This window comes from Ranitomeya variabilis, chromosome 1 (assembly GCF_051348905.1).
Source record: "Ranitomeya variabilis isolate aRanVar5 chromosome 1, aRanVar5.hap1, whole genome shotgun sequence".
NCBI classification, from domain to species: domain Eukaryota; kingdom Metazoa; phylum Chordata; class Amphibia; order Anura; family Dendrobatidae; genus Ranitomeya; species Ranitomeya variabilis.
Genome location: NC_135232.1, coordinates 93,762,502 through 93,776,229, shown reverse-complemented (window position 1 = coordinate 93,776,229; position 13,728 = coordinate 93,762,502). Strand labels below are relative to the sequence as shown.

The following is a 13,728-nucleotide window of genomic DNA, read 5'->3' as shown; positions in this document are numbered from 1 at the left end:
TAGTCAACACTATTTCTAAACCTAAGAATACGACACCATGTTGACAGTGCAGCAAGAAGGGGTTTGTGTGACGGGTGCTTCCAGGTCCAAGTCCATGGTGTGTTAGTGGCAAGGTAACACTGAAGGTTGCTTCCTCCATCCCCTCCCACCAATCAGAGCAGATCATTATCCTCTTCGTCTCCTGACTGTTGCGCGTTCATCACCTCTTCCTCCTCCATTTGTTCTTCACTAACAGTTTGTCTGGTACCATGAGCCCCCCTTGATCGCTGTAAGCCACTCTCCCATGACACCCGCCTGTGCAACGACAGCCCGGAAATTTGAGATATTGTTATCCCTATCGCAGACTATTCAAAGTGTGCTCCAGCAAGTAGATGACCGGATTAATGATGCTGATGATGGAATCGTCAGTGCTAACCATCTTAGTAGCCATTTCAAAACTGTGCAGAAGGGTGCAGAGGTCCTTCACCTGAGCCCACTCCGCAAAAGTGCTTTGCACCCAGTCCGAACTGCGTTGGCCCAGGCTATGCAAAAAGGGCAAACTGCCCCAGGGCTCGTCACTGCTGCCACAGCAACATGCGCAGAGTGGAATTCCACTGTGTCAGAACATCGCTAATCAAACGGTTAACTGGTAGGACAACAGACCTCTGTAGCGATGCAAGTAGATGACCTGCGGGGTGCAATCGTCGGGGGTGAGCACACAGCAACCATCCAGGCCAGGATAGTTGAGAAGAAATTGCTGTACCAACAGGTTGAGGACGTGAGCCATGCAAGACACGTGTGTGAGGTTGCCACGGCATAGGGCCGCCACCAGGTTTGCATCATTATTGCACATAGCCATCACTGGCTCCAGGCTTAGTGGAGACAGCCATAGCTCTAACTCAGCCTAGATACCGTTCTACAACTCTTGAGCTGTGTGACTGCGATCTCCAATGCATATTAAATTAAACATTGCCAGATTGTGGTGACCCATGGCTGCGCAGTACGGCGGTGAGGGAGATTCTATCTGCACTGTTGGAACGTGTGTCTGATTAAGGGAGAGGTTGAGGGCACAGGTGTAAGCAGTGGAAAAACTGTTAGATACAGAGGTTGAGCCTTAAGGCTACGTTCACACGATCCTTTTTTCACTGCGGATTTTTCAGGTCCTTTTTTTGGAAAATCCGCAGTGAAATCCGCAGTGCTTTTCACTGCGGTTTTTGATCCTTTTTCTACTGCGGATTCCACTGCGGGTTTCCAACTGCAGTTTCCTATTGGTGCTGTTGGAAACCTGCAGCGGAATCCACAGAAAGAAGTGACATGGTACTTCTTTTTTCCGCAGGCAAATCCGCGCTGATTTTCCTGCGAAAAAAAGGATCGTCGGCACAGCGGGTTTTGTTTTCCATTGGGTTACATTGTACTGTAACCTGCATGGAAAAAGGATGCGGATCCGCAGCTGCAATTCCGCTGCGGATCCGCACCAAAAACCGCAGCGTGTGAACGTAGCCTGAGGATTCCAAGGCTTGTGGAGCAGCAAAAGACCTCCTGCCCCCACAGCCAGCAAAGTCACCCAGTGCCCAGTCAGCGAGATGTATAAAGTAGAACAAGATGCATGGTGAAAAAGCAGGGAACTCGCAAAAATAGAGTACATTTTTTTTTAACCCCTTCATGACCCAGCCTATTTTGACCTTAATGACCTGGCCGTTTTTTGCAATTCTGACCAGTGTCCCTTTATGAGGTAATAACTCAGGAACGCTTCAACGGATCCTAGCGATTCTGAGATTGTTTTTTCGTGACATATTGGGCTTCATGATAGTGGTAAATTTAGGTCGATAATTTCTGCGTTTATTTGTGAAAAAAAAAGGAAATTTGGCGAAAATTCTGAAAATTTCGCAATTTTCACATTTTGAATTTTTATTCTGTTAAACCAGAGAGTTATGTGACACAAACTAGTTAATAAATAACATTTCCCACATGTCTACTTTACATCAGCACAATTTTGGAAACAAAGTTTTTTTTTGCTAGGAAGTTATAAGGGTTAAAATTTGACCAGTGATTTCTCATTTTTACAACAAAATTTACAAAACCATTTTTTTTAGGGACCACCTCACATTTGAAGTCAGTTTGAGGGTTCTATATGGCTGAAAATACCCAAAAGTGACACCATTCTAAAAACTGCACCCCTCAAGGTGCTCAAAACCACATTCAAGAAGTTTATTAACCCTTCAGGTGTTTCACAGCAGCAGAAGCAACATGGAAGAAAAAATGAACATTTAACTTTTTAGTCACAAAAATGATCTTTTAGCAACAATTTTTTTATTTTCCCAAGGGTAAAAGGAGAAACTGGACCACGAACGCTGTTGTCCAATTTGTCCTGAGTACGCTGATACCTCATATGTGGGGGTAAACCACTGTTTGTGCGCACGGCAGGGCTCGGAAGGGAAGGAGCGCCATTTGACTTTTTGAATGAAAAATTGGCTCCAATCTTTAGCGGACACCATGTTGCGTTTGGAGAGCCCCCGTTTGCCTAAACATTGGAGCTCCCCCACAAGTGACCCCATTTTGGAAACTAGACCCCCCAAGGAACTTATCTAGAAGCATAGTGAGCACTTTAAACCCCCAGGTGCTTCACAAATTGAACCGTAAAAATGAAAAAGTACTTTTTTTCCACACAAAATTTCTTTTAGCCTCAATTTTTTCATTTTCACATGGGCAACAGGATAAAATGGATCCTAAAATTTGTTGGGCAATTTCTCCTGAGTACGCCGATACCTCATATGTGGGGGTAAACCACTGTTTGGGTGCACGGCAAGGCTCGGAAGGGAAGGCGCGCCATTTGACTTTTTGAATGGAAAATTAGCTCCAATCGTTAGCGGACACCATGTTGCGTTTGGAGAGCCCCTGTGTGCATAAACATTGGAGCTCCCCCACAAGTGACCCCATTTTGGAAACTAGACCTCCCAAGGAACTAATCTAGATGTGTGGTGAGCACTTTGAACCCCCAAGTGCTTCACAGAAGTTTATAACGCAGAGCCATGAAATAAAAACTAATTTTTCTTTTCTCAAAAATGATTTTTTAGCCCAGAATTTTTTATTTTCCCAAGGGTAACAGGAGAAATTGGACCCCAAAAGTTGTTGTCCAGTTTCTCCTGGGTACGATGATACCCCATATGTGGGGGTAAACCACTGTGTGGGCACATGCCGGGGCTCGGAAGGGAAGTAGTGACGTTTTGGAATGCAGACTGATGGAATGGTCTGCGGGCATCATGTTACGTTTGCAGAGCCCCTGATGTGCCTAAACAGTAGAAACCCCCCACAAGTGACCCCATTTTGGAAACTAGACCCCCCAAGGAACTTATCTAGATGTGTGGTGAGCACTTAGAACCCCCAAGTGCTTCATAGAAGTTTACAACGCAGAGCCGTGAAAATAAAAAATAATTTTTCATTCCTCAAAAATTATGTTTTAGCAAGCAATTTTTTATTTTCGCAAGAGTAACAGGAGAAATTGGACCCCAATAGTTGTTGTCCAGTTTGTCCTGAGTACGCTGGTACCCCATATGTGGGGGTAAACCACTGTTTGGGCACACATTGGGGCTCGGAACGGAAGCAGTGACGTTTTGAAATGCAGATTTTGATGGAATGGTCTGCGGGTGTCACGTTGCATTTGCAGAGCCCCTGATGTGCCTAAACAGTAGAAACCCCCCACAAGTGACCCCATTTTGGAAACTAGACCCCCCAAGGAACTTATCTAGATGTGTGGTGAGCACTTTGAACCCCCAAGTGCTTCACAGAAGTTTATAACGCAGAGCCGTGAAAATAAAAAATAATTTTTCATTCCTCTAAAATGATGTTTTAGCAAGCAATTTTTTATTTTTGCAAGGGTAATAGGAGAAATTGGACCCCAATAATTGTTGCCCAGTTTGTCCTGAGTATGCTGGTACCCCATATGTGGGGGTAAACCACTGTTTGGGCGCACGTCGAGGCTCGGAAGGGAGGGAGCACCATTTGACTTTTTGAACGCAAGATTGGCTGGAATTAATGGTGGTGCCATGTTGCGTTTGGAGACCCCTGATGTGCCTAAACAGTGGAAACCCCTCAATTCTAACTCCAACACTAACCCCAACACACCCCTAACCCTAATCCCAACTCTAGCCATAACCCTAATCACAACCCTAACCCCAACACACCCCTAACCACAACCCTAACCCTAATCCCAACCCTAACCCCAACCCCAACCGCAACTTTAACCCCAACACACCCCTAACCATAACCCTAACCACAAGCCTATTCTTAACCCTATTTCCAACCCTAGCCCTAATTCCAACCCTAACTCTAATTCCAACCCTAAGGCTATGTGCCCACGTTGCGGATTTGTGTGAGATTTTTCCGCACCATTTTTGAAAAATCCGCAGGTAAAAGACACTGCGTTTTTTCCAGTGTTTTTTATGCGGATTTCACCTGCGGATTCCTATTGAGGAACAGGTGTAAAACGCTGCGAAATCCACACAAAGAATTGATATGCTGCGGAAAATACAACGCAGCATTTCCGCGCCGTATTTTCCGCACCATGGGCACAGCGGATTTGGTTTTCCCTAGGTTTACATGGTACTGTAAACCTGATGGAACAGTGGTACCAATCCGCAGCGGCCAATCCGCTGCGGATCCGCAGCCAAATCCGCACCGTGTGCACATAGCCTAATTCTAACGCTAACCCTAGTTCTACCCCTACCCCTAGTTCTAACCCTAGTTCTAACCCTAACCCTAGTTCTAACCCTAGTGGAAAAAAAAATATTTTCTTTATTTTATTATTGTCCCTACCTATGGGGGTGATAAAGGGGGGTTCATTTACTATTTTTTTTATTTTGATCACTGTGATTATTTTGATCACTGTGATAAAACCTTACATGGAACGAATCTGCCGGCCGATTCGGCGGGCGCACTGCGCATGCGCCCGCCATTTTGGAAGATGGCGGCGCCCAGGGAGTAGACGGACGGACTCCGGGAAGATCGGTAAGTATGAGGGGGGGGGGGGGTGTGGATCGGAGCACAGGGGGGGTGGATCGGAGCACGGGGGGAGCGGACAGGCGGACGGAGGGGAGTACGGGACAGAACGGAGGACTGGGGAGATCGGTGGCGGTCAGATCTGGATTTCCAGCCATGGCCGATGATATTGCAGCATCGGCCATGGCTGGATTGCAATATTTCACCATTTTCATAGGTGAAATATTGCAAATTGCTCTGATTGGCTGTTGCACTTTCAACAGCCAATCAGAGCGATTGTAGCCACGAGGGGGTGAAGCCACCCCCCCTGGGCTAAAGCACCACTCCCCCTGTCCCTGCAGATCAGGTGAAATTGGAGTTAACCTTTTCACCCGATCTGCAGGGACGCGATCATTCCATGACGCCACATGGTGCCAATCCGACCCATGACGCCTATGTGGCGTCATGGGTCGGGAAGGGGTTAAAATAAAATATAAATATATATTTAAATAAATATTCATTTTTTTTTTTACTCTATTTTTGAGAGTTCCCTGCTTTCTCAGCATGCATCTTTCTTTCTTCTACTTTATCCATTGCTATGCAGAATGCATTAGGAGAACCCCTTTTTGCTTGATTATTGATCAGCGGTGCCCTCTGTTTCTAGTCTCTAAAAGCAGTCAGGGAGATGTAACGCCCCCGCCTATGTTTGCTCTTCCAGGTGTCAGTGGTGAAATGCACCCTGGCAGACAGATTTTTTTCAGGGAACGGGTGATTTTGTCAGCGACATGCCGGAGTAGACCAGGCACGGTTAGATTTCCCACGGCACTACCGCCGACGTCAGTTAGGTGAAGTGAGTTCATTGGCTGTGAACTCTCAGGACCTTTCTGATGGCACCACTAGCGTGAGAACTTTCTCATGCTCACAATGATGCCGGATAAGTAATAGGAGTTCATCGCGAGACACTGAGCAGCGGTAACAGACGCTGCTCAGTGTCTCTGCTGGATGACAGGCTGTATGGTCACATCATGCAAATTGCCATCTAGATGTAGCTGAGCTGGACTTGTCGGACAAATGGATTATTATCTTCTCAGCGGACAGGTGAGGAATATTGTTTTTTATTATTTTAATTCTTTGGACAATGGCTTCACTGGAATGGGCGATGCTGTAAGTATGGTTTAATTAAGATTGATTATAGGAGTCTGTCATTCTTTCAATTAAAGGACTTTATTCTGGGTGTGTGTGTTTTTATACAATATGACTTTGGGGTTAGTAATGGAGGCGTCTTTTAGACACCTATCGATTCTGCAGAATCCGCACGGAAAAAAACGCAATGGAATCCGCAACGTGTGCACATACCCTTAACCTGCCGATATGGACTTAATCTACAGGCTATTAGCATTCTGAAAGTGCCCGGAGTCCGAACTTAGAGCCCCGCTGCCGGGGTACATGAGCTGCCGGGGTACATGAACTTTACACCCCCCAAAGTTCGGCGGTCAGTCATAGGGGCACCACCGGCACGGATTCAGTCACCGCTCTGTGCTTAGAGTGCGACGGCTGTATCTGTGCCTCAGGTACTAACTGATAGCCATACCTAATGATAAGTGAGCTGTCAGTCAGCCGCCCCGCTCTCTATACACAGAGCTGTGATTGAATGTCAAACACTGCCGGGAGGAATAAAGTTAATTTCCTCCCGGCAGTGGGGCTCTCGGGGCAGGCTCAGGGCAGTTTCAGAACACTATTAGCTTACAGATTAACAGGTTCACTTTTACCAGGACTGCTTATTTCCAGACCTGTACAACTACAGCATTTCCATTAAAAGACAGATCTGGAATAAGAGTATATGAGCTGTGGCCCTGTGTGATCAGCACACGATCAGGTCAGGTTAGGTAATAATGTTCTCAGTCAAGATCTTGAAAACCTTACAGACTTGATGCTCTTGCTCTGCAATACATGGACATGTTGGGTCCACGTGAGCGAGAGCCACCGCATGGACCCCTTAGTTAGCGGCTGTTCACTCTTGTAAAGGTGAGACCCCCTCATTCTGCACACAGCCTGCTATATTAGAAAGTGTATGTCTTCCTGACAATGGGCAGGTTGTTGTTTTTAAGCTTCTTTGTCACACTTTCTTTTGAAGGTGTTCAGAGACCAGTGTTCTGTTCCTTCCTTTTGATATGCAAACGAGCTTTCTGTATTCCCTTTACAAACTGCACCATCGCATTTCCAGAGACCAAATAATGTCTTATTTATGAGGCTCACGCTGCATCTCATCAAGAGGTACATGGGACAATTCACTAACAATGTATTATGCACACAGCACAAATCTCCATTTAGGTGAAGCCATTTCCCTGAGTCGAAAAATAAAAGTACAGAAAAAAAACAGATACAGAACATGGCTATTTAAAGGGGTTACCTCGGACTATGAAAAAGTTATCTTCGGGCTTTATTTCCTCCCTGGAGCTGCCATCTTGCAGTCATAGGGGCGTGCACAAAGAGACTGTAAGCACTCTCCAACCGGATCGGCAGCGCGTCTGTGCATAGTGAGCCGTCAATCCAAGGGTCGGGGCATGCTCACAGCCACCACTAGCACGCCTCAATGACTGCAAGCTGGCGGCTCTCGCCAGGAAATAAGATCATATTCTCCGGGTATCTGCACTTTCAGTATGGCGGCCTATATCGGCAGTTTAATAGCCCTATGGGGATATGACATGTGCACTCAGAAAGGAGGCATAAATGTGCAGGCATATGAGCCGTCCTTGCCCCCCAGTCCCTCTTCTCAGTATTAGGGCTCATGCAGATGTGTAAATCGGTCGGGTGCTGTCTGCTTTGGATGGGATAGCACACAGACAGCACACTGACCAATGTTATTCAATAGAAGTGTTCAGATGAACCATTTTTCCACTGGTTCAACTGTTGGTGGGGAAAAAAAAAAAAAACGCAGCATGCACTTCTTTCTTCCAAGTTCTCAAATGAGACTAACCCATTCCAAGTCTATGAGTGCGCTAAGAAAAAACTAAATAAATTTGTTCCCACACAGAACTTCCAAGCAGCATCCGCTTTTTATGGATACATTTCTATTATAAAGCTAGTAAACGATTTGATCATGTACATCTTTTAATATGGATATATGAAAGCAAGTGAAGCCCTCAGCAGGGCGAATACACACGGAGCTCACAGCCAGCCTGTAAGAGGGCAGGCGCAGACTCATTGACTGGCATGGCCGAGGGCGAGACGTACATCAGATCCAACTGCGACATGCAGCTGTTTATTCCTTGGACTGATTGTCAAGGAAAAGATAGGATATGTGCACGGCGCCATAGATGAACATTGGCCTGGGTGTAATTTGCTATATTGTTGTATCGCACTTGGATCAATAATACGGTCATCTGCATGAGCTCTTAGGCTAAGGGTACCGTCTCACAGTGGCACTTTTGTCGCTACGACGGTACGATCCGTGACGTTCCAGCGATATCCATACAATATCGCTGTGTCTGACACGCAGCAGCGATCAGGGACCCTGCTGAGAATCATACGTCGTAGCAGATCGTTTGGAACTTTCTTTCGTCGCTGGATCTCCCGCTGTCATCGCTGGATCGGCGTGTGTGACACCGATCCAGCGATGCGTTCGCTTGTAACCAGGGTAAACATCGGGTTACTAAGCGCAGGGCCGCGCTTAGTAACCCGATGTTTACCCTGGTTACCATCGTAAATGTAAAAAAAAAAAAAACGTACATACTCACATTCCGGTGTCCGTTAGGTCCCTAGCCGTCTGCTTCCCGCACTGACTGACTGCCGGACGGAAAGTAAAAGCAGTAAAAGTTTGGGTTTTTTTACATTTACGATGGTAACTAGGGTAAACATTGGGTTACTAAGCGCGGCCCTGCGCTTAGTAACCCGATGTTTACCCTGGTTACCCGGGGACTTCGGCATCGTTGGTCGCTGGAGAGCGGTCTGTGTGACAGCTCTCCAGCGACCACACAACGACTTCCCAACGATCACGGCCAGGTCGTATCGCTGGTCGTGATCGTTGGTAAATCGTTTTGTGTAATGGTACCCTTAGTTCACACGGTCGGGCGTGTGCCACATTAAACAAACACACTTTTTTCCTCAATCATTTTTTTTCACTCAAGCAAGTAGATTATCTGAACTTTTCTATCCATTGTCTCTGAAACAAAATTGCAATCATCATATTATTTGGCACTGTGCACTTACAATTGCTCATTTTGCCTTTCTACTCAGTAAATTACTCTCTTTTCTCTGCTCTATGTAGAAATAGGAAGTGTCTTGTCCCTGCATTTATTATTCCCCTCTTACACCCTCCTCCCCCTGCCAGAAAATGTTGCTGTGACTCATGACTCATACAGGGAAAATTGACCTCCTGTTTCTACATCGAGCCACGAATCCACTGTGGTGTCCTAGGGACACAGTGACAGCTCTACCACCCAATAGATTGCACGGGCGTGTTAGGCTGCCAGTATTGTGTATAGGATAGCCCAGCTGCCCAATCAGGGACTGGGGCCTACTGACTATCCCCATGCTAATTTAGTAGTGCCTGGCAGCCAAATCAGGCCGGATCTGCTGGGCTTTCTACAGGTATCACCTTTCTGGGTGATTGCCGAACTATTTGGCTGTCTGGCAAAGGTCAGACGTTTGCATGTCTTGTGCCTTTGTGTTCTGCTGTTCCGATTAGTGATGAGCGAGTATACCGAGCGAGTTGCTCGGGTGGTCTCAGAGTATTTTGGCGTGCTCGGAGATTTAGTTTTCGTCGCCGCAGCTGCATGATTTGTGACTGCTGGACAGCCTGAATACATGCGGGGATTGCCTGTTTGTTAGGGAATTTGGGATCCTACCGTCTCACCTGTTCATTCAGGACATGCAGCAGCACCGGGATTGTCCCCCTATGCTACATTACAAGGACCCGGCATGATAAGTGTCAGTAAGGAGAGAATTTGTACAGACGTATCCTGCCTCAATATGGACAACGATGAACAGAATTTTCTAAAAAAAAACAACAACTTCACAATAATTAAAACTTACCCTAAATGGTTTCCCATAAATTGATTCCCCTCCTGTACCCGTACCGCTGGGATCGCCTCCTTGCACTATGAATTCGGGTACAACTCTGTGAAATATCGTATTATCGTAATATCCTAAAAGACACAAAAATAAAAATCATCTAATACCGTTTGAACAAAATGAAAAAATGGTATACAATGACGCACGGGCTATTAAAGGGATGCTGCTGTAAGGGTAGAAGAAGAAGTAAAACAATTTTCCTTCGGGTTCTAAAGATTTCGCAAGCATTATGTAAGATTCACGTGACACTAAAATAAAGTTTTGGGCAGTTGCCTAGCAACAGGTGACCCCGCCGGATCTCCATATTCCTTCAGGCCTCTCTGTATTACTACTAATAGGTGCCACCAGAACTGTGCGTTTCCAAAGCTGTAGTGAAGATTTTTTAATCTTTTTTTTTTTTTTTTTTTAACTCTTAGTTTGCATTAAAAAAGTGATCAATTACAGCGATCAGTTGGATGTAGTCTTTCATAACTGAAAGCTGTGGCACAATGTTTCCTGTGGGCTTACCCTTCTTTGAAAGTCCATTATAAAGCAGCGTTCACATCTGCATTAGAAGTTCCATCACATTTGACTTTCAGCACTGTTTTTATTTTTTGGAAAATGACAAAAGCTTAATAGACCCAATTATATGTCCAGGGCCGCCATCAGGGCATTACTGCCCTTACTGCTGTATGGGGCCCAGTGAGCAGCAGTACACAGAGGGGCCTTCAGGTCTGGGGCTCCTCTTACGCGCTTCTGCTCACCGGGCCCGATCGTGCATTAAAGTGGTGCGCGCTGCAGAGCACACATCGTCGCTGGGGCCCGGGAGCTTTCTCGGAGTCTTCTGTGTACTTCCTATCAGGTGACGACGGTGGTGCATACGTCTTCTGTGTACTTCCTGTCAGGTGACGACGGTGGCGCATACACGATGAAAGCAGAGCCGTGCTGCTGGGGAACGTATAAAAAACTGTTTTCTTTATAAAATGAATTAAATGGGTGAGGGGAGGAGGGGGAAATGCACATGATGAAGTTGGGGGGTTAAATGGGACTGCACATGATGAAGTGGGGGGTTAAATGGGACTGCACATGATGAAGTGGGGGGTTAAAGGGGACTGCACATGATGAAGTGGGGGAGGAGACGGGAGACCGCAAATGACAGAGTGAGGGATGGGGGACAGCAATTGAATTGAAGGTGGGTGGTAGGGAGAGCAAATGATTATCTGGGGGAAGAGCAAATTATGAATTTTGAGGGTGGAGGAGTAAATGATATATTGAATGTGGGGGGAGAGCAGTTGATAATGAATAGAGGGTGGGGGTGGGAGAGAGAGAAGACATGACAATGAATTGGGACAGAAGGGGCATGTAAATATAATGAATAGAGGGAGCGGGAGGTACATAGTGGGGGGCGTTGAGTATGCAGTGACTGGTAATGAATTGGGGTAAGAGTACAAGTGCTAATGAATTTATATATTTACTAGGTGGGGAAAGTGGCTATGTATAGTTAGTTGGGGCACAGTGGCGGATTATAATTTATATTTGGAATGGTGGGTTGCATAATAACCAATTACATATTGCTGGTGGGTGCATATCTGTATTCAGATGTGTAGTGTAGAAGGTAGAAAGTGGGGAATGTGCTCTGTAACCGGTGCTCTAGGTAACTGTGTTATTTTATGCACAGAAGAGTCCTGGCTGGAAGAAGTGATGGCAGTCTCCGCTGCATGAAAAAGAAAAGCAAAGATGAGGGACTTCAGCTAGAGACAAAGTGCTACCTGTACACTGACACTATACTCTGTATACTATATACAGAGGTTCTGTGTATAATGTCATTAGTGATCACCGTATTATATGTACACTGACACTGTATACTACAGTGCTCAAAAAAATAAAGAGAACACTAAAATACCACATCATAGAGATCACTGAATGAAATATTTCAGTTGTAAATCTTTATTCATTACATAATGGAATGTGTTGAGAACAATAAAACCTAAAAATTATTAACGTAAATCACAACTATTATCCCACGGAGGTCTGGAGTTGGAATGATGCTCAAAATCAATGTGGAAAAAATGAAGTTACAGGCTGATCCAACTTCAGTAGAAATGCCTCAAGACAAGGAAATGATGCTCAGTAGTGTGTGTGGCTTTCGTGTGCCTGTATGACCTCCCTACAATGCCTGGGCATGCTCCTGATGAGGCGGCGGATGGTCTTCTGAGGGATCTCCTCCCAGACCAGGACTAAAGCATCTGCCAACTCCTGGACAATCTGTGGTGCAACGTGACGTTGGTGGGCCATGATGTCCCAGATGTGTTCAATCGGATTCAGGTCTGGGGAATGGGCGGGCCAGTCCATAGCTTCAATGCCTTCATCTTGCAGGAACAGCTGACACACTCCAGCTACATGAGGTCTGGCATTGTCCTGCATTAGGAGGAACCCAGGGCCAACCGCACCAGCATATGGTCTCACAAGGGGTCTGAGGATCTCATCTCTGTAACTTAAGGCAGTCAGGCTACCTCTGGCAAGCACATGGAGGGCTTTGCAGCCCTCCAATGAAATGCCACCCCACACCATTACTGACCCACTGCCAAACCGAACATGAAGGATGTTGCAGGCAGATCGCTCTCCACAGCGTCTCCAGACTCTGTCACATGTGTTCAATGTGAACCTGCGTTCATCCATGAAGAGCACAGGGCACCAGTGGCGAATCTGCCAATCCTGGTGTTCTGTGGCAAATACCAAGCATCCTGCCGGTGTTGGGCTGTGAGCACAACCCCCATCGGTGGATGTCGGGCACTCAGACCATCCTTATGGAGTCAGTTTCTAACCGTTTGTGCAGACGCATGCACATTTGTGGCCTGCTGGAGGTCATTTTTCAGGGCTCTGGCAGTGCTCCTCCTGTTCCTCCTTGCACAAAGGCTGAGGTAGCGGTCCTGCTGCTGGGTTGTTGCCCTCCTGTTGTGAATTCTGTTCTCGAGCTCCCTCCTGTGGTTATGAATGGTACTTCGGCGAGTTCTGTTCATGGACTCCCTCTGGTGGCTGTGAGTGGAGCTGCTGGTTCTGAGATTCATTCTCCAGCTGATCTCGTTGAGGCCTTGGCTGGCTGCTCTATTTAACTCCACTCAGATCGTTACTTGATGCCAGCTGTCAATGTCCTAGTACTGGTTCAGTTCTCTTGGATCTTTCAGATGACCTGTCTACTTCAGCAAAAGCTAAGTTTCTGCTAGCTTATTTGTTATCATTGTTTTTTGTCCAGCTTGCTATCATGATTTTGTTCTGTTAGCTGGAAGCTCTGGGATGCAGAGTGGCACCACCGCGCCGTGAGTCGGTGCGGTGGTTTCTTTTGCACACTCTGCGTGGTTTTTTGTTAGTGTTTTATGCTGACCGCAAAGATACCTTTTCTATCCTCAGTCTGTTTAGTTAAGCCTGGCCTCCTATGCTGAAACCTGTTTCATTTCTGTGTTTGTGACTTCCATCTTAACTCACAGTCAATATATGTGGGGGCTGCCTATTTCTTTGGGGGATTTCTCTGAGGCAAGGTAGGCTGTATTTTCTATCTTTAGGGGTAGTTAGCTCTTAGGCTGTGAAGAGGCGTCTAGGCAGAGTCAGGAACGCTCCACGGCTATTTCTAGTTGTTGTGATAGGATTAGGGCTTGCGGTCAGCAGAGCTCCCACTTCCCAGAGCTCGTCCTGTATTACTAGTTTGCTCATCTGGTCATTTCTAGT

The 13,728-nt window shown here is 46.3% G+C and overlaps 1 protein-coding gene across 1 annotated transcript in view; it reads right to left on the bottom strand.

Annotated features, from left to right (window-relative positions):
- CWC27 (CWC27 spliceosome associated cyclophilin) overlaps window positions 1-13,728 on the bottom strand; it is a 270,523-nt gene that overhangs the window by 240,173 nt on the left and 16,622 nt on the right. Inside the window, exon 3 of the mRNA XM_077286145.1 lies at window positions 9,988-10,100. Coding sequence (XP_077142260.1) covers window positions 9,988-10,100 — 113 coding nt within the window. The remainder of the gene's footprint in view (window positions 1-9,987; window positions 10,101-13,728) is intronic.